The sequence below is a fragment of the Lactuca sativa genome, chromosome 7 (assembly GCF_002870075.4).
Source record: "Lactuca sativa cultivar Salinas chromosome 7, Lsat_Salinas_v11, whole genome shotgun sequence".
Classification (NCBI taxonomy): domain Eukaryota; kingdom Viridiplantae; phylum Streptophyta; class Magnoliopsida; order Asterales; family Asteraceae; genus Lactuca; species Lactuca sativa.
Genome location: NC_056629.2, coordinates 49603955 through 49625567, shown reverse-complemented (window position 1 = coordinate 49625567; position 21613 = coordinate 49603955). Strand labels below are relative to the sequence as shown.

General features: G+C 32.5%; 1 protein-coding gene across 1 annotated transcript; it reads right to left on the bottom strand.

The window, feature by feature from the left end:
* Nucleotides 1-3173: 3173 nt before the first annotated feature.
* On the bottom strand, nucleotides 3174-14232 carry LOC111908064 (dammarenediol II synthase). The gene is made up of 17 exons (XM_023903900.2): nucleotides 14163-14232; nucleotides 8860-9127; nucleotides 7916-8104; nucleotides 7711-7800; nucleotides 7270-7473; nucleotides 6462-6546; nucleotides 6186-6352; nucleotides 5742-5930; nucleotides 5434-5667; nucleotides 5212-5334; nucleotides 5007-5105; nucleotides 4557-4616; nucleotides 4445-4491; nucleotides 4034-4355; nucleotides 3804-3884; nucleotides 3600-3683; nucleotides 3174-3500 (listed from the first exon to the last, which is right to left on the bottom strand). The coding sequence occupies exons 2-17, from the start codon at nucleotides 9091-9093 to the stop codon at nucleotides 3378-3380; spliced, it is 2331 nt and encodes a 776-aa protein (XP_023759668.1). The 5' UTR covers nucleotides 9094-9127; nucleotides 14163-14232; the 3' UTR covers nucleotides 3174-3377.
* Between the last annotated feature and the right edge of the window lie 7381 nt (nucleotides 14233-21613).

Sequence of the window (21613 nt, the reverse complement as noted above, 5' to 3'; positions counted from 1 at the left end):
GGAAGAAAAGACTTTGAGGTGATGCTTGCATGGATGAATGTGATTTTTGCATGGAGAACCCATGGGTAAAAATGAGGTGGCACTTAAAAGTCAACCTCTCCTTGTGTTTGGGCCTTGGGCCGAGAATATGAAGGGAAGGAGGAAAAATTTGGGCTTTTGCCCCTAAGCCCAACATTAGAGGTAGTTTAGGGTATTTATTGGACTTATAAAATAAAATTGTGATTTTTGTGCTTTATTAAGCTAGGTTAGGTTTAATTATGGATCAAAACTTGTGTTTTATTTCCTTCTAGGTTCTACCTAGCCCAAAATATTGAAATAAACGAGTGTGGGTCTAATTAGAGCCCAATTAGGGTCCTAAACCCATGATAGTCAAATTGGAAGGTCATTGGTCCGTTTGGATCCAATAAGGAAGTCTTAGTCCAAAATGGACTTAACAAAAACTTCTAGGGTCTCCAATTGTTTGATGACTACTTATAGTACTTGTATCTTGTATTTGGTTAAAGTTTTTGATTCACATTAACTTGAATGTGTAGATTACATAGCTTAAAATTTACAGTTGTGACAGCATGGGGTACTTTTAAACATAAAAGAATTAGATGAGATTACATACCTTTTGATGATGAGTTCAATTCCTAAGGAGTTTGAGGGCCAAGCACCAATAGTGTGAATGCCTCAAATGGAATCACAAATCACCACAAACTCTTGGAAAACTTTGAGAGAGTGTTTACACACATAGAAATCGGTCACACACAAACACACATACTCTAGTAACACTAGTCACACTAGTGGCCATTTCATGCAACATAAGCATGCTTATATAGTGTACATGATTAGGGTGAAACCCTAATAACCCATGACTTTTCCTTTCCCAAGGATCCATGGGTTAAAAGCTCCATGGATCATCCATGGACTTCCATATAAGCCTAGCCCATTAACAAATGAGTGTTAACCCACACCATATAAAAAAAATAGCCCACAATTTAATTAGTCTTCCTTTTAATCTCTAAATTAATTCATAATTAATTTAAGACTAAGACTAATTAAATAACATAACTTCATATTACTATATTATAACTTATAATATATTAATAAACATATGTGTATAACTCTCATAAAATTATCCATAAATAGTTTGGATGAAATGCAACCCAAATGGACCATGCCAGGTCGGGTCAAGTATATACCAAATAAGTTATGGACTTAGACACCTTATCCAACAGGGCCAATCCCGAGGAAAATTCTTATGTTGTATGTTAGATTATACTTGTGTCTCTGTGATACTTATATGTGCCCAGTAAGGAGGTGAATGTGGGAGAGGTCTCGTATCTCATCACTAGCTGAGTATGGATGGGGTTCCATATCTCAATATTAGCATAGTAGGGGCGAGGCCCATGATAGGAAGGATGTGAGTGTGGGCGGGGGGTTGTATCTCACTACTAGTAGGAGTATGGACGGGGTTCCATTACTTTAGTAGCAGATCAGGGGCGGGGCCTAAGTTAGGCGATGCCGTAGACCAGGGTAAAGTTAGAGTATGTTTATGTATGTTCTAGTATGTTATTCGATTGTATATATGCATGTAGCGGGCGAGGCCTAAGGGAGACATATTTGTATACCGGGCGGGGCTCGATGCCAGGTGAGACCTGATGCTAGGCGGGGCCCGATGCGGGGTGAGGCCCGATGTAGTGGGCGGGGGCCCAGTATGTGGTTATGTGTTCGTGGTTATGCGTATATGGTATGTGGTAGGTCTAGAAACTCACTAAGCTTCGTGTTTACAGTTTTCAGTTTTAGTTTTAGGTACTTCCGGTAGCGGATGGAAGAGCTCGGAATGATCGTATTGCACACACCAAGAAGTTTAGTCTGGAATGTTTACTCTGATAAAATAAGCAAGTGTTTTGAAAAGATACTCTGATTTATTATATAACCCTTTTAGTATGATTGAAATGATTTAATATTTATGGTTTAGTAATGTTTTAAAAATAAATTTTTTGTCATGATTTTTGGGATGTTACATTGTAGGCCCTGCGAGGCAGTCCAGTCATGCCGATGGCTTGGGAGCGGTCCAGATAGGTTGTAGGCCATGTGGAGCGGTCCAGTCAGGCTGAAGGCTCATTTATGCATGTTGCTGTTTGTTATGTTTATGTGGTGTTACTTTGGGGTAACACACTAAGTTTTGTCTTGCGTTTTTAGTTTATTGTTTTGAGTACTACTGATGATCGCGGAAAGGCGAAGGCGTGACCGTACACATCCTCCTACTTCATGTCCTTATGATTTTGGGATACTCTGATATTGATAAACACTTTGGAAACAATTATTTGTAAATATTTTGTGATTATGGGTTTTTTTAAAAGTTTAACATTGTTGTGATTTTTGAGTCGTTACAAATACATACATTGATAACAACCTGCTCTACACCCCTGCCTTGACCAAATCTTGAAACAAGGTCTCGCATACCCGAACTGCAAATCCTTATGCACCATTCATCCAACACCATAAACACGAACAGATCAATGATCCTCCAAGAATAATACTCAATTCTCCCCCACTTAGGGTTCAAATTACCACCCACTGGTGTTGCAACCAAACCATATCTCAATCTGGCTCAACAAGGTACAAACCATCCCTTACTCTTGGAAAGCAAAGGCTTGATCGTGCATATCTTCATGTTTTATGACATTGGATCTTGGGATACTCTGATTTATATTAATACTTTTGAAACAATGGTTTTATTGTAGACACTTTATGGTTAATGGGTTGTTTTTAAAAAAAATGTTAAAATTTATTGTGATTCTTGGGATGATACAATTTTATGTGGGGTGACATATACCTGAGGGTGAAATTGACCCATTCGGTTGAAAAACACCAATTGAGTTGAAATAGACTCGAGGGTGAAATAGACATGGGGTGAAATAGACCCGTAAGGTTGAAAAAACCGATTGAGGTGAAATAGACTCGGGGGTGAAAAAGACCCGTATAGGTACAAGCTGGTACATATGTATGACATGGAGTATTTTTGGGAACTCACTAAGTTTTGTGCTTATAGTTTATGTCTATGGTTTCAGATACTTCCGATTCCAAGGGGAAGAGCTCAACATGATTGTACCATATCCTCTAGTTTCTGCATGATTTGATCGATTTTGTACTCTGATGGTTGTATGACATATTTTATACTATGATTGGTTTTCAAACCGAATGAATGGTTATTTTGATCGATTTAAAAAGAAAATTTTTACTTAGAATTTTTGGGACATTACATAATAGCTTTAAGCTTAATACTTTAAAGTTTAAACAAATATTTGTACAAAAGAAATAGACTTGTTGCAATGTATTTAACTCTCATGAAAGAACATATTGAATTCTTTTATTTTATAGAATGGAGTTTAGTTTTCTTGTTTTGGCAACCAAACACGCTTTCGATACTCAGCGAGCGCCCATAGGGGAAAAGTGTTCCTATATTCTGCATAATGTAACATGCAATTCTTCATGTACACTCCCGTTATTTCCTACAAAAATTTAACTCATTTTAGTCTTAAGTTATATTAAATAGAACAAAATAACAAGAGTATATTTAACCCATCTGCTAGTGTGTGACAATAATGTACCTGTTGAGGAAAATCTCCGTCATCCATTTGCCCATTTATAAGTAATTTTGCTGCCTTGTGTAATGGTGTCTGATCCCTTTCAGCCTTTCCAACAAAATAAGTTTTATTAATTTTCATTTTTTAAATAGATATGATCTTTACTTTTGTTTTGATTTTCACATATGAAGATTATCGGTTAAATAAAATAATAAAAAGATTTCAAACCTGTCCACCACATAAAAGACCGAGCAATGCCCATGAAGTTTGCACCAAATTTGTTCGGTTCCCCTCCAAAGGTATAAATTTCTGATTTGATCCAAGAAGATCACATTAATTAATATTTTTTTTGGGAATACTATTCACTAATTTGTTTTTTTATCAAACTAAATTGACACATGTAAGTAAAAATATTTATATTAATTTGTATTTGATACTAAAAATACTGAATCACTTGCCTCTTGTGGGCATGACTCAAAGTTCTCTCCCCAACCACCTTCTGAGTTCTGTGTTGAGAGGAAAAAATTGACAGCTTTTCGAACTGCTTCACTATTTTCATATGTTTTCCCACAAGATACTAATCCTTGAAGCACAAAATATGTGCCATAGAGATAACATATACCCCAATAACCATACCATGAACCATTTTCTTGTTGCCTGTTTTCCAAAAAGTGTATGCCTTTTTCAATAGCAACTTCGATTTCTTTCTCACGATGCCCTGGATGTAGATCTTTGAACGTTTGTAGAGCCTGAATTATGGAGCCTGTACATTCAACATGCCTACAACCACCAAAAAGAATGGATACAATCCATCATATGTATAAAACCATAATCTTAACCCATAAGTTAGCATGGAAAATATAGCTTACTCTCTTTCCACCACTATGTCCGCAAAAAGTTCTGAAGGGTTTAATTTCTGAAAAAAAAAATTGAGTTTAGGTTTATCATTGGCCCATATTAAATTAAGCAGGAAAATCATACCTCTAAATATGGTTTTGGGACTGGTGCCTCCCAAATTGCAAAACCACCACTTTGTGGACTCTGGTTAAGTACATGCATAACATAAATTACTCATTGAAGATAAAGTTTATTACTAATATGGTTAGTTACCACATTAAACCCTTAAACTAAGAACATCTACAATGGAGAGTTTAATGGGAGAACTAAATAAGATGACAAACCTTGTTGCCATTTAATAAATGAAACCCTACCATTATGGGATTCGGTCCAATGGGGGAAAAGGAAACCTTTCTAACTCCTTAATAAATATTTAAATGTATTCCATTGAATTTATAGAGTTCAATGCATTGTAGGAAAATTTTATAGAGTTGAATTGAATATAAAATGACGACGTTCAACACATTGTGAATGCTCTAATGTATGATTAGAAGCAATAAAAAAAGTAAAAGATAACATGAAGAGAATGTGTACTTGTAGGTAAAGAAGGACATTCACAGCATCATATAATTGCTCCACTTCAGCCTTTTCTCCGACAATTTCTTGTGGCATTTGCGACAACGCCATTAAACACTTCATAAGAAATCATGTAGGATTTGAGTCCGAAAGATAGATTTATGTTTACAAGATTGAAAACTTAAAGAAGTATATAAATAATTAAAGAGAGTGATGATTTCACCTTCAAAGCTTCAGCGGTGCAATCTGAGACGACCCAACCTTGATCTTGATCGGAGAAAGTCCATGCCCCTTTTGTAAATTGGCGACACATATTTGCGAAATCTCCTTTTGGGTTCTCTTTTATCTATAAATTCGTTTCGCCATAGAAAAAAGATTTGAACTTTCTGATTAGAATTGGCTTGTATTATAAGAGATTTACTAAATAAGAATAAAGGCAATTAACCTGTGATTCTTTCAAGTAAAAGTGAGCTTTTTTTAGTGAATCTCCATACTCGTCAACCATATCACTTGAGAGAATTGCTTGAGTCACAAGAGTGCAATCCCATAACTGGCTACCAAAACTTTGCATCTTCATACCATCCTCCGCCATCCACAAGTAATCCGGCAGTCTAGCAAGGTGTCGTTTGAAGTCAATTCCATTTGGATCCAGGGCAAAGAAACACATCATCTGTAAAGCCTGTAACAAAACCAACAAGTTAGAAGCATTTCATTATTAGTTGTTTTGAGCAAATCTATGTTAAGTGATCTTGCCTTTTCCACGCAACCCATGGTTATGTAACGTCCTTCCTCAGCGTTATATTGCATTAGCTCCAAAACTCTTTGGAGACCCTTCTCTCTTAACTTCTTAAAGGGCCATTTTGTGATAAGTGGCTCGCTAAAATAATGAAGACCATCCCATAAGAGATCTTGGATGTAGGTGTGGGGGTAGTACAGATCCTCCTATACATAATTGTATGGCTTAAGTTTTCTTTGATATAAACCCTCACATAAATCTTCTAATACAATCAAATAGTTTTTGAATCAATGTTATAAGCGGTGTATCAATAATTTGTTAATCATTAGAAATATTTAAGAAACTATTATTACTATTTCTAACACCTTTGGTCGAATAAATAGTTTATATAATCCACAAAAAAAATGTTTTGCCCATATGAACGAGGCAAATTCTAGGTATTGTAACTGTTTAAGACAAACCTTGCAACAATTATGTCGTTGTTTGTTCCAATTAATCTGGTGGTAAGGAATGACATGAATCTCTTCTCTCAATGATATAACAAGGTCTGTAATAGGCCCATGAAAGCTTCTACCATACAAGTATGACATTGGCATGTATGTGGTTCTGCAGTAACACCACATTTTTGCTACAAATACATCAATTCCCACAAAAGTGTTACATTAGTCTCTAAGAGATATTTGTTTCTTTACATGAACCCTATATATGACCTCTAGAAGTTGAATTGGATTCTATACCAGGATGATAAGGCAAAAAGGAAGGGAAAAGCCAGAATTCTGGAGGAAGAGGGTTGCAGCCTGCCCATTCATACACTCCAAGCGCCTACAAAACCATGTCATTTCTTATGTTACTGGCTAAATTATATACTTTAGTTACATAATTTTTAATATAGACAAGGGTTAAAATACAAGAAGTCATAAAATATTTTTATTTCTTTGTATATATTATATATTATGACATCCTACTTATATCTATTTCTATTATAAATATTTTTTTTTACACTTTAAGACGTATTATAAATAAATTTTTTACTCTTTAAGACATAATATTATGACAAACAATTGCTTTCTTTCTATTAATTTACCATCAAATAACTATTATAATGCAAAAAAAAAAAAAAAACATGTTCATATAAATTATTAAATTTATTCTCCTACGTAACAAATATTTATACTTGTAAGTTTATAATAGTTAATAGTTCGTATTAGTAATTAGTTATTGATAATTAATGAATTGCAATATCATTTGAAAATTAAAAACTTAGAATAACATGTGACCAAGAAGAAACAAAAAAAAACATCAACATGACAAATTAATTAAAAATGTGTGGGACCCTTTTCAATAGCTCTTTTAATCTAGGTGTCAAGACATTTTCATTTGAAAACTGTGGTGTGGATTCTTTTAGTTTTATATTTTTGTAATATCAATTTTAATACAACAAATGAACCCAAGGAAAGGTTCTTTCACAAAACATGTGGACTAGCAATACCAAATGTTATCCAACACATATTTTATTAAGTAAAAAAAAGATGAAAATATACATACCGAGAGATACACCTTGCCCCACGAAGGAATCGAAGTAGCGCCACCGTGATCAAGTATCCATTTACGGCCTTTAGCAAGCGCACCATCACCATTGTCATTGGGTGATGAAGTTTCTCCAAGAAGTCTTAGACCCACATAGTTCAAGACACTCCCTATCATTGTACTTCTGCCTGATATATAGAATCCCCATCCTCCATCTTCATTCTACACATTTATAACTTATTAATAAAAAATTATATTTCCATTATTTATTACTTATCTCCAAAATCATTAGATATATTATATCGTATTAAATTCAAAACATGACACACATCCATCAAATTCAAGAACACATTTTTTTTTTTATTTTGTTATAGAAAATATAGAAAATAATTAGATGGCTAAATTGATAAAAAAAAAAAGATAAAAAAATATATATCATCTTGTAAAGTGTAGACATACTTGATGGATGTACATATAACGGATCATCTCCTTCTTGTGTTCTTCTGTTAGGATTGTATCCAATGTACCACTTATGTATAGGGCAATTATCTGCAAGTTCACATTGAACATCAAATTCGAAAAAATCCATATATAATGATATTCAACTATTTATGAAAACTATTATTTCATAAAATATAAAATTGTATGGAACTAAAGTAATTACCAGGGGAGGAGTGAAGAAGAGTGGACCCGCATTTTCAGCCGGCCAATGACCATCCCAAGCTTGAATTGCACGGTTTAATCGAACTGCTTTTTTAACTGCGGTTGTTACCGCTTCAAAGTTCACATCCTCCTCCTCTCCAAGTCTCACTGGAGGTTCGCTCAGAAGATCGATCCCGCTTTCCTTAATAAGCTACGAACATTCATCCCAATAAATTTTAGCTTATCTTTCTAATATATATCAGTTTCAATTAAAAATACTTTGAGCATCTTGAATGGAAGGTTTTCTGAAATGTCACATATTAAAAATCAAACCTAAAAGTTGTTTTTTACTATTGAAAAAAAAATTAACTGATATATTAATTAGTTTGATTTGATGAGTCAACTAAACTGAAAGATGTTTACAATCTTTTAAATTGTTTTACTAATAATGAAATAAAAAATATATTTTAATATAGTATTTTTAATCATACTTTTAAACTAATTTTCTATTCAATTAAAAAATGCATAAGAGCAATAAAACAATTTAAAAGATTGTAAACATCTTTTAGTTGACTCGTTTTAGTACTTTTATGTTATTATTTTGGTAAAATTTTATATATACAACTCTATGTTATTATTCAACAATCTATGTTATTATTCAACAATGAATATATGAATAATTATACATTAATATTCACATTATAATTTATTATATTAATCTACATATACAAAATTCATAGCCAAATAATAAGATAAAAATAGGGTTCTCATTGTTTTCATTTTAATCAATACGGGTGCATAAAGTGATAATAAACTCAATTCATTCTACTAATAAAGTTATGTAAGTTTGGTGTATAAACAAGTGGTAACATTGAAAATTTCAGCTTATTCTTTAATTAACTTGTAAGAAATAATGTCTAATTCGATTCATCATGCATACAAATTTAATTAGTAATATTGATGAACCTGATTTCGCATGAGCAGATCTGCACAACAACTGATGTCAAGTTTCTTCTTATTAATCAAAAATTGTTCTCGAAACCTTTCAACTTGTTCACGTTCTTCCTGCGTGCCTGCATCAGGGTCGAACTCCCAAGTTTGTCTCCCCACAAAGTTATTGGTGCTATATAAATATTCATCACCATTTCCATCACCGATGTTGAATTTCCCATTCTTTTCACCTATTTTGAGCTTCCACATCTTCTATTTTTGTACAAACATATATAAATGGTATCTACAACGATATCAAAAGTAAGTATATATAAGTCCCTTTTCAAATATGTACATAAGATAGGCTTTTTTACTTCATATGAAAGGGTATTTACTTTTCCAATCTTAATAGTTACATAAATATTTGTTTTTGAGGTGCTTAAAACAATGTTCTTTTTAATCTACCCACGTAGTCATTTAGGTATACATGACATAAGTTAGAAACAATTTTTTTTAAAAAGAAATAGAAATTTAAATTTGTTATGGTAATAAAAATTTGGATGGAAAATTTTAAGTTATGTTTTGTTTGAGGATTACAACTAAGTAGGTCAAAATTGGAATTTGAGATTTTATTTTGTAGTGTTTTTTTGGAAAGAAGGATCCCTAACGTTGGAGTCCAGGCCAACTTATGTGTGTCTCAACTAATCCCTTATGTTAACATAAGACAATGTAGTATGTCTTCGAGTCACAACAAATGAACATGCATGGCTGCAAAGAAAATGACATCTATGATTCGGATATGGGTTGAGGGGTTATCCACCACCTCTTCCACATGCAATACGAAAATGGCACAACCCATGTGGGTATGTTGTAATGGATTTAATAGTCAAATAGAAAAACTTCAATTGAATTAAATTTATTCATATGAGATATTAGCAAAAATTAAACAATATGAAGGAGTTTGTTAAAAAAATAATCTTTTTTTTTATATAAAATGATCATTTTGTCTAGGTTGAGTTACTATTGGTTGTTCAAATATATATAATGTTATTCTCATTTGCATTAAGAAAAACTTTAAACATTTGAAAATGTTATTTTAAAATGTTTATTATTATTTTTGTCAATTAAATATCACATTTTAAGCATTTGTATCGTATATACACATTCGCTACGTTTCTTATATATTTGTTCGATTCAATACACACAAAACACTTTCTCAAAATTTCAGAGTTGTTAATCGGATTTTGGATTTTTTAAATTCTAGAATTTTTTACGAAATTGTTCGGAGTCTGAAATGCCCTTTTTGTATAAAAAAACATTCTTTTTGTAAATGTCATGGCATTTCTAAAATGATAATAATGTAACATATTTTTTTTATAACATTCTTAAGAGACATAATACATTGATGTTATAAGTGTAACATGCATAACCTTCATATATATCTGAAACTTGAAGAAAGAATTTACCAAAAAAACATTAAGAAATGATAAAATTACAAAGATAGAATTGGGCTTTCTGATTTTTACTATGTTAAATTCAAAAACCTATAAAATGACTATTTTACCTATAAAAATTGAAACTGGAGAAGGAATTTCAACATACCAACAAACACAAAACAAACAATGACATAATTAGTTTCGTACAAGGGTTAAACCCGTCGAAATAAATAAATAAAAAAAAACTTACCCATAATAATTGTTTTTGAAAAAAAATTACAGGGACCTTTTCTATAAGTTACAAAACTAAAGGGACTAAATTTGCCAAAATGTGAAATCTTTGTTGTAGGGACTAAATCTATCAAAATATATAACCTTTGTTGCAAGGACTAAATCTGTCAAAAATATAAAACCTTTGTTGTAAATACTAAATATGTCAAAATGCAAAAGTTTTATAGCAAACCTCTGACAAAGGAAAACTCTACTGTTGCTAAGGGCTGTGTGCTTTAATAGTGAATTTTATGTTTACATGTTTCAATGTTTCTTTGATTTTTTTCTCGTTTGTTGGTTTTATTTTATGTATATATAATGTTTCGAGAAGAGTAGAGGACCAAAAGTGCCAACTCCACAAACTCATGTGTTCACATTTGGTAAATGATAGGGACCAAAAGTGGCATACTCTTGAAACCTCTTTGGCTAAATTTTAAATCATAAAAATGTTAATGTGTGAGTAATGATCCGAGGAATTTGTGGCTAAATTATGATCATCAAAAAGTTAATGTTCCTAAGAGTCGGGATAAATAGACATTTTCTGTAAACTAAATAATTATAAGGAGTAAATCTGTCAAAATATAAAACCTTTATTACATTGAGTAAACTACGGGGACTAAATCTACCAAAATATAAAACTTTTTTTTTGCAACGACTAAATCTATTAAAATGTAAAACTTTTGTTGCAAAGTAAATGCTAAAATATAAAATATTTTGATAGGTACTAATTTAATAAAAGAGAGGGACCAAAAGTGATAACTTTGTAAATTTTGGTGGCAAAAGTTTTAAGTAAAGAAAAAGTAATATATATATATATATATATATATATATATATATATATATATATATATATATATATATGATTTGTAATGCTCGTTATGATTTTGTGAGACCGTGAGACCAAATCTAAAAATAATTTTAAAATGCAAAATAAATGGAAAAATCCAAAAATTCTTTTTTAAATATTATTTTCGGAACTTGAATTTACTAAAAAAATAAAAATAAATAAAAAAAGATCTCGTTTTTTTTGAAAAATACGTGAAATATTCTAATAGAATATTACACTGTACATATTCTAAAAAATAATTTTAAAATACAAAATAAATGGAAAAATCTAAAAATTCTTTTTTTAAATATTATTTTTGGAACTTGAATTAACTAAAAAAAAGTTCCGTTTTTTTTAGAAATACGTGAAATATTCTAATAGAACATTACACTGTACTATTCTAAAAAATAATTTTAAAATGCAAAATAAATGGAAAAATCCAAAAATTCTTTTTATAAATATTATTTTCGGAACTTGAATTAACTAAAAAAAATAAAAAAAATAAAAAAATGCGTCTCACGGTCTCACAAAATTAGGTCGTCTGACATGAACCTAACCATATATATATATATATATATTCAAAATAGTTTTTATTAATCGTATAATATTTCTGACTGGAAATTTTTGATTTATTTATCTCTTAGTGATTATCTTAAGATATTTACAATTTGATAGATATATTTTTTTTAACATTATTGTATGACATTGACAAATATTGATTTGATATGTTCTTTTAACTTTATTATACCAACGAAAATTTTAATTATTTCATTATTATCCAATAATCTTTATTGGAGAAATTTCAAACAATGAGAATTTGAATACTTAACGTGGTGTATTATATTATATGTTACTAGTTGTGAAACCCGTATATTATACGGGTTAATTAAAACATAATGTTAAATAGAAGCGATTAAATGAGAAGTTTATTTGAATTTAAAATATGAAAGAAGTGAAAATTATGAAAAAAAAAACATACAAAAAATAAATTAATTAAAATTATGTGTTTAATTGTTAGACCCGTGTACTAAACGAGTTATTATAATAAAATGTTAAATACAAAGGTTTAAAGTGTAAATTTATTTGAAATTTAAATTGAAATTTCAAATTTCAAATTTGAAATTAATAGTTATTATAATAGATGTAATTTATGGAAACTAAATTAATGATATAATGGAAATGAATAATGAAGTAATTGACAATTGGAAAATAAATATATTTCAAAATTATGACAAAATAACATGTGACAAATTAAATAAGAGAATGACAAGTGGCAATAACATTTTCATTTATTAGGATAGATTAATCAGAAAATATTGATCTAAACTCTAAAGGGCACTAAATGCAATTATAATTTAAAATTTGAAATATAATATTTATTTGTATTATTTAAAGGTTATATTTTGCATCACAATTAGCTTATAAAGTAATTTATTTATTGAGCTTTTATAGATTGTTATATTTGTTAAATTAAAAAGTAGTTTTGAAGTTATATTATTAAAAAACAAGCTAGTAAAATTAACATTTCAATCCGTTGTTTTAATTAATTATCTCATATGTACAATTTATTAATTATATTTTTTTTCTTGATTATATGTATTTTTATATATTTCAACTAACTTATTAGCTAATTTATATACTAACAACTATCCATTCAACTATTATCTTATTTTTTTTACTATCAACTGATTTTTTTTAATTACCAACTATTTTTTCACGACATAATAGTCTAAATATTATAGTTTATAATATATTTTAATCAAGATTCATTTTAGAAAATATATTTATGTATTTATATATAAAATGAACATTATATTTGAGATTTCGATTAGCTCTGGCATGAAAGATGTATTAAAATTTTGAAAAAAAGCCGGGATTTCCAAAAATGATAATAGAGCTAAAGTATATTATTGTGTGCATTATATATATATTTTTCATAAATAAAGTATTAGATTGGATTGCTAGTATACTTGCTCTTTGTCTAGAGTGTGTTGGGGATGTAACTTTTTATTTTTTTTCTTTTTTCGGAGTTTTTATTTTAAATTTAAAGAAAAAACTCAAAATTAAAATGAAATAGTTTCATTTGGCAATAAGATTTTTTAGATTTTACTTTAGAGAAAAATTAATAGTCCAAAAAACAGTTAAATTAATTTTTATAGCTTTTAGTTTTTATTTAATTTACACGTTTAAAAGTTACCAACAATTTTGTCAAATACTTCTAAACAAATAAAAATTTATCGCTAGTTAGCAACTTCAAACCTTTTAACTAATACGCACCGAATAACTAAACCTTAAATTCATTTTAATAAGCTACTATGGTAAAAATTTATGGCCAAAGTTGATTTAATACTTAGATTCAATACTATTGGTACAAACTTATGGCCAAAGTTGATGTCATAGATATCTACTAATTAATAGATACAAATATAAATATGGCTTAAAAACTTTCTTTAACAAACGTGTAGTTCAAAAAATAAAATCGAAAACTTGTAATTGTGCCTATCTTTGAAAATAATTGGTTATATTTAGATCAAAAATAGAAGGCCTCATAAAAAAATTAAGAGAAAAGGTAGAAAAACTTAGATAGAAAGATTAGTAGGTCGAAAAGATAGAAAGATAATAAATTTTCCAAAATTTAATATGCCACGTTATATATGACAGTTAATTGAACAAAAATCGAATGTACAGGTTAGACAAGTTTCATGTTACCGATTAGTAACTGTTTGGTTTGAGATTTCGGTTAAATCAAAAGTAGAATACATAAATTTAAAAATAATAAATGAAGTAGTTTTAGAAATAAATAATACCTGAGAATGTATTGGAGGGAACAAGAGTGGGTTGAGTATATATGAGAAAAGGTGAAAAACACACCGATAGAAGTGAGTGAGTGAATGTTGAGATGTTTATAGAGGTGTGAAGATTTGTCGTTTTGTTGAAAATCATAAAAAACATTAATCACATTTATTCCCGAATAACACGTTTCTCCCACTTGTGAATGTACCACAACTATCGCAATTTCCATACCTAAATAAAACCAATATATTAATTCATGCAAGAAGATAACATTTATTGTTTCAATGTTGGAGGTATTAAGTTCATTCATTGTATACGGTAGTTTTCATAATATGTTTCGATTAAAACATAAGAAAAATATCAGTATAACTAAGAAAAATGACACTTGAGTGTTCAACTATTTTTTTTTCTAAATTTATGTGATTTAGATTAAATAACCATGAAATCGGTTATTATCTATTTGCTGGTAATAAATTCTATTTTTTTTTACCTATGTAACTGATTTTTTTATTAAAAATAAAAAAATCACAATAATTAATCAAAACTCTTCTATTTAAACCAAGGTTTTATAATAACAACGAAGGTAAATGAGAGCAGTGATGTCTCCAAAAAGATAATGTGGCCGCTTCTAGAAATGATCTTCTGCATACATATGGGAACGAACATGTATACGTGGAGAAAAACCATGAAAAGTAGTTACCAAATAACCATATAAAAAATTATAAAAAAATTGCAGTTACAAAAAAAAATTGAATGGCCTATCTCAAGCAGTTAATGGGATTGTCCGAAGATATTAACTTGCATATTCAAGCCGTTTCTAGAAAGATCGAGTGACTACGTTAAACAACTATAGATATTCTATGAAAGATAGTGATATATCTCTTACTAATAGTACATCATATATTACATTTTCAAGAAATATAAATTACAAAAAGGAATTTAATTTTTAATGGTTTCATATTAATTGTAATATTTGTGATATTGGATTCAATATATTGCTATCAGTAGATATAAATTTGTCTTATTTGGTAAACAAAGATGGTCTCGAAGGATCTAATGAGACGAGTTCATGTGTCCCATCTCTCTTCCTCTCCCTTTTTGTATAAAGGAAATTTCATTTTGCTACATCAAGCCCTTTCATTTTTTGTGGATCCTCTATTTTGGCAACAAATAAGTGCCTCAAATAGTGCGGGTTTAAGGGTTATTTATTTCGACTTAGTTCACGTTTGATAGTTTCTGTCTGAGAAAGTGCTGTCTGGAAAAGAAACCATATTGTTTGATTGTACATCTGATTGACTGTGCTGAATAATGTAAAAAAGTAATAATTCAATAAAAAAATAAATTTAAAAAAATTAATAGTCCGATAAAGAAAGAAAGAGGCGGGGTTTGGTGTATAATTGTCTTTCCAACCCATTCAGCCAGAAAGATATGATTTTGGGGCTTTCTGGGAAAGACATATCTTACCGGGAAAGACCCCTTCTTTTGTGCAAATCAAACAGTTTTTCCGGTCCATTCATCCAGAAAAATCTGTTTGAATTTGGAAAAATGCGTATCAAACGGGACCTTAATGTTTGATAATATATATCTACAATTGATGGGGTATGGATAAGGGTCCCATAAGGTAAAATTGAGATACAGAAACCAATTGTGGTGGTACTCCAATATATATACACTCCATCGGTTGCGTTAATTTAGATATAGAGCAAAATTTCGTTCGTTTTGTTGGAATGTTTGGTGTGCGTCGCCATTTGGCATTATGTAATCTTTGTCTAATTTTGTAGTCTTGTTTTGTATATTCTTGTTGAGCTAGTTTCTCCCTAGATATAAAAATATAATAAAACAAAAGTATGGAGAGCATTACGAGTCTGCATGTATTGGCTTATTTGCTTAGTATTTATAGCCTTATAGGGGATAACATGCGACTACGTTACGAGGATCATGCAAACTTCTGCGTACGCCTTTCATCTCTTCTTTTTGTTAAGATGTAAACATAATTTTGGAGAAGTTACATATTGGCAACAGTCTTGAGACCGAGGCTCCTATAGCCTTTCCTTGATTAGTCGTCCTTGTTATGATTTTATATGAAAAAAAACGTTCAAGGTTCCAGATGTGAACAAGTTAACAATCAGATACATTAAACATGTTAATTCATAGAAACTAACATGGTCAAACAATAAACCAAAAAATATTTTTAAAGAATAATGAATATGTAAATTATCAATCATAATGAAATACTAACCACATAAAAACAGAGAATCTCATGTGTTTCTACTCTCCATATGATAGCGTATCGTCCACACGATAAGATGAGAACTTTATCCAACCAAGAATCTAAACTAGTGATTATAAAGCATCATAAGGAAATAATAGTGTAAATTCACTAAAATCTTTCGCGTTCGACCCTTTCATTGAATGTGCCTTTCAATCCTCCCAACAAAACCCCTACGAGATTTTTAAAAGTGTTATAGTGATTATAATGTGTTACCAACATGCGATAATTAAAACTCTCGAATCAATGCACCTAATAAACTAATCATTAAAAATACTATTTTCTAAATTTATGAAAATTTCTTCGCATGAAATTGGAAGCCATATGAGTTATTGAGTATGACTTTAAACGAACCGAATGATGGTTGAACAAACGAACAAACACAAACGGATAGATGAATAAGTTTTTTTTTTTTGTTTATGTTTGTTCGTATAAGGTTTTGTGTAAAACACCTTGATTGATTCATATTATTGATATGAGTATATATACATGGAGATCCGTGAGACACAAGGTAATCATTGGTGGATAATGGAGTGGAAACAGGTTTGGCATCAAGCATTTTAGCACGATCAAGTATGTCACGAGCATATTTTGCTTTAGTAAGAAACAAGCCTTTGTCATCTTCCATGTAAGAAACTTCAAGACCCAAAAAATAACTCAGTTGTCCAAGATCTTTAATTGCAAATTTCGTATGTAGTTTAGCAATGAAGTGACGAATAAGAGAGGAATCACTGCCAGTAAGAATGATGTCATCAACATAAACTAGAAGATACAAGACCTGTGAGTTTTGTTTAAAAATAAACAGAGAAGTATCCGCACGACTGCAAGTAAACCCAAGAGTGACTAAAAAAGAGCTCAAGCGTTGAAACCACGCACGTGGAGCCTGTTTTAACCCATAAAGTGCCTTCTTGAGACGACACACGTGATTTGGAAACCGAGAATCAACAAAGCCCGAGGTTGATCCATAAAAACTTTGTCATTAAGAACACTATTTAAGAATGCGTTGTTGACATCTAACTGATGAAGAGGCCATTTATGCTTGATGGCTAAGGATAGAACAATACAAATTGTGGTAGCCTTCACGACAGGACTGAAAGTGTACATGTAATCAATACCGGGAAGTTGAGTGCAACCTTGGGCAACAAGACGAGCCTTAAGGCGTTGTATGGAGCCACCAGAATGATATTTAGTGTGATACACCCATTTTGAGCCAACTACATTAGCTTGAGAAGGACGTGGGACTAAATCCCATGTGTTATTAGATCGCAAAGCAGTCATCTCTGCTTCCTTGGCAAATAACCATTGAGGATTTTTGGCAGCCGATTTAAAACCACATGGTTCCTTAGACACAAAGAGAGCCTTAATTAAAGGAGTGCGCTGAACACATGAGAGATTTAGAATATGTCGAGGTTTAAAAATCCCATTTCGGCCACGGGTGAGCATAGGATGTTAAGGCGGCACCGGTGGAGGTGGTGGCAATTGAGGCGGAGCAAGTGGTTGATCGTGGATGGGCTACGGAGGATCATCCATAGGCGGCTGGTCATCGATGAGAGGATCGTGTATAGGCTGTGGTTCGGGTACTGGCTGTGAATCGGCAGAGGAGTGAGAACCCGAACATATGGGACAAAATGATGATTACGTATGAGATGGAGCAGGCGTGTGATCAGGGGGCGATAAGAGCACTAATGGCGTGTGTAGAGGAGACACATCTTCAAATTGTGAAAGCACCAATGAGTTTTGATCAGTAGATGATGGAGTGCCACTAAATGGAAAATTAGTTTCATCAAAAACTGCATGACGAGTAGTATATATGCGATTAATGGTAGGATCCAAGCATCTATATCCCTTGTATAGTGAGGCATAACCAATGAAGATACATGGTGTGCTGCGAGGATAAAGTTATGCGATGCATAGTCACGCAAATATGGAAACACTTAACATCTGAAAGGCTGGAGAGAAGCATAATCAGGTACCTTCTTAAATAATAGATGATATGGAGAACGGTTATCCAATAGCTTAGTTGGAAGACGATTGATGATAAAAACTGCATCGACCCAAAATTGAGCAGGAGCACTAGCATTGAATAACATAGAAAGACCGGTTTCAGTGACATGACGGTGCTTGCGTTCGGCACGACCATTTTGTTGCGGACAAGAGATTTGATGATGTGTTCCATTCGTCATGAGCAAAGTGCATACACGACTGTTAAGAAATTCAGTGCAGCCATCACTTTGAAATTTTTTTATCTTGCACGAAAATTGTGTTTGAACAAAAGCAAGAAAAGCTTGAAATACCTCAAAAAAAATCAGATTTTCGTTTTAATGGGTAGAACCATGAGAATCTGGAGAACTCATTAATAAAAATACAATAATATCTATAACCATCAGTAGAAGAAACTGGTGTCGGACCCCATAAATCACAATGAACTAAATCAAGCACATGTAAAGATCTTTTAACATTAACATTAAAAGACAAATGCTTGCTCTTAGAAAGTTGACAAGACGAACAAATCCCAGGTTTAGGTAACAGTGAGGAAAAAGATAAATGAGCTAATTTACTTAAAATAGAGATAGTATAAAAAGCAGCATGGCCTAATCTAGAGTGCCAAAGTTCATATGAAGCTCGTAATTTTGAAGATCTTAAATCAGCAAGAAAAACTTTGTGACCATGTTTGAGTACGTACAACCCATTCTCACATTTCCCTTTGCTATTATTTCCTTGGTGACGCGGTTCTTAATAGCAAAAAAGGGGTTAGAAAATAAAATGTCCACTGGAGAATCCATGGTTAACTTACTAATAGAGAGAAGATGTTTTGTAATGTTGGGAACAACCAGAACATCCGATAATTTAAGAGCTCTTGACAAAGATAATGAACCAATATGAGAAATAAGAGAGACATTACCATTACCAAAGAGAACTTGATCACTGCCTGCGTAAGAAGAAGATGAGTCAAGATTGGAGGTGGATGGCGTCATATAGGCAGTAGCACCGGTATCCACATACCAATTGGGAGCATTGGTGGTAACATGACATTGATTTTGAAAGGCTTGAGAGAGATTTGCTTGAGGGTTGTAACCTGGTCGGGAAAAAGACGCGAGATCTGGACAAGAGTTCGCATAATGACCATTGTTTCGGCATAATTGATAGTGGGGAGGTCGTCTACCACTTCGACCACGACCACTGGAGAAGTTGCGGCCACGGCCTCGATTGCCATTTGAGCCTCCTCGTGCAGTTGGGGAACCTGTAGACTGTTGTCGATTTGCATTAAAAGCTGCTGGAGGTGGATTAGATTCTTGAATGGCAGCGAGAAAGAGTTCGTGGCCTTCTGTTTGTGAAACAAGACTAAGAAAAGATAGATTTGGTATGATTGCCCGTTGTGTGGTAGAAAACGTCTCAAAAGAAGACCCGAGACCACATAGACCAGTGAGTCTTGTCTAAATTATCAACCGGATGACCGATTGCAGAAAGCTGATCACATATAGAACGAAATTTTAAGCTAAATTCAGAAACAGATGAGGTACCCTTTTTTAATTGTCGAAGAGTATCTTGAAGGGTTTGTCTTCGTTCTTGAGAATCCTGGCGATAAGCACGCTCAAGGTTGAGCCAAATATCACAAGCTGTGGCGAGATTCAAGGTCTCAGCCATGGCAATTTCTAAGAGAGAAGATTGGAGGATGAGAAACGCTGTAACATCCCGAAATCCAGGTAAAGCTATTAAACCCTTCCATTTTGTCAAGTTGTCAAAAGTGGTCCCTTGAGAGAGTTCTTGTAGCAAATGAGTACGATGGGTGTACTGGGGAGTACGTTGCGCGTACTCATGCGCTTAATTTGGACGCGGACTCGCCTGGGTACGCTGGGCATACCCAGGGTTACGCTGGGCGTAATGCGTCCAGATGCAAACCCTAAATGTTTGGCTTGTGCACTATTTAAAAGATGCTAAGGCTCATTTCTCAGCCTCCATATCAGAGAGTGAAACCCTAAGAGAGAGCCTTCCATCGTCCATATCTTGAGTGTGTGTGTGTTTTGGAGCTAAAAGTGTTTTGGTGTGTTAGTGAAGAAGAAGGAGAAGAGCTTGTGGAGGCCAGGGCTTGAAGTGCAAGGTTGGATCTAAGATCTTCAGAGAAAGGAGCTTCATCTAGGGTATAAAGTTCAAAACTTTCCTCTTTATTTGGTTTGATGTTGCATGGACCATTTCTAGGGTTAAAAGTCCCAAAGGGGGAGACTTTATGAGTGTAATGTGCTCCATGGACCTAGATCTGTCCCATTTCACTAGTATTTGCGTTATAGATCCATAAAGTCTCCATCTTGGTCGTTGATATGAGGTCATGCTTGAGTTATGAGCTCTCTAGAGTTGGGAAATGGAATATTATGGGTGATAGTGACTTGTCCAGCCATGCAAAGGCTTAAAGTCACAAACTTTATGGATTAAGAGGCTTAGAAGTGGTCAGATCTAGAAGTTGGACGTGGGTCTTAACTGTTTAAGACCCCAAAAGCTTAGAGTCTGAAATTGGAAGTTACGTGGGGCGTAATCTCAGTACGCGCGGCGTAAGGGGTCGCGCACCCCGTTTTTGTGAAGACACCAGGTATGCCCAACATACATGTTTGGTACACGCAGCGTAACCCGGAGAGTTGACTTTTGTTGACTTTTAGGGTTTGGTCAACTTTAGGGTCTTGGAGCCATGAGAGGGATAAAATGGTCTTTTACCCTTCTAAGAGTACTAAGAGAGGGAATAGTCTAGCCTTGAGAGATGTATTGATTTAGAGTGTTTATTTCATATGATTAGGCGGAGGCTAGATCATATTTTACAGAGTTCGAGATTACCGAGTTACCCGAGGTGAGTCTTCTCACTATACTTTACCTAGAGTGGTAATTAGAGTTATGTGATAGAGTATTTGTATGTTTTTGAATGATGAGATTCTATGTGATTTATGCTATGTATATTACAAAGTTTACAGAGTTTGGACCGTAAGGTCCACAGAGTTAGGGCCAGAGGGCCCATCAGAGTTATGGGACCGGAAGGTCCCACTGAGACACATTGACCAGAGGGTCAAACAGAGTTATAGTTGTAACATCAGTCAAAATAGGTCAATAGACAATCACATGTGATTATACCAATTATATAATTTTGTAAACTAGTAATGTGATAAACGTACTATTTAGTTCATGATAAATTCTAATACAAATACAAACTTTCTT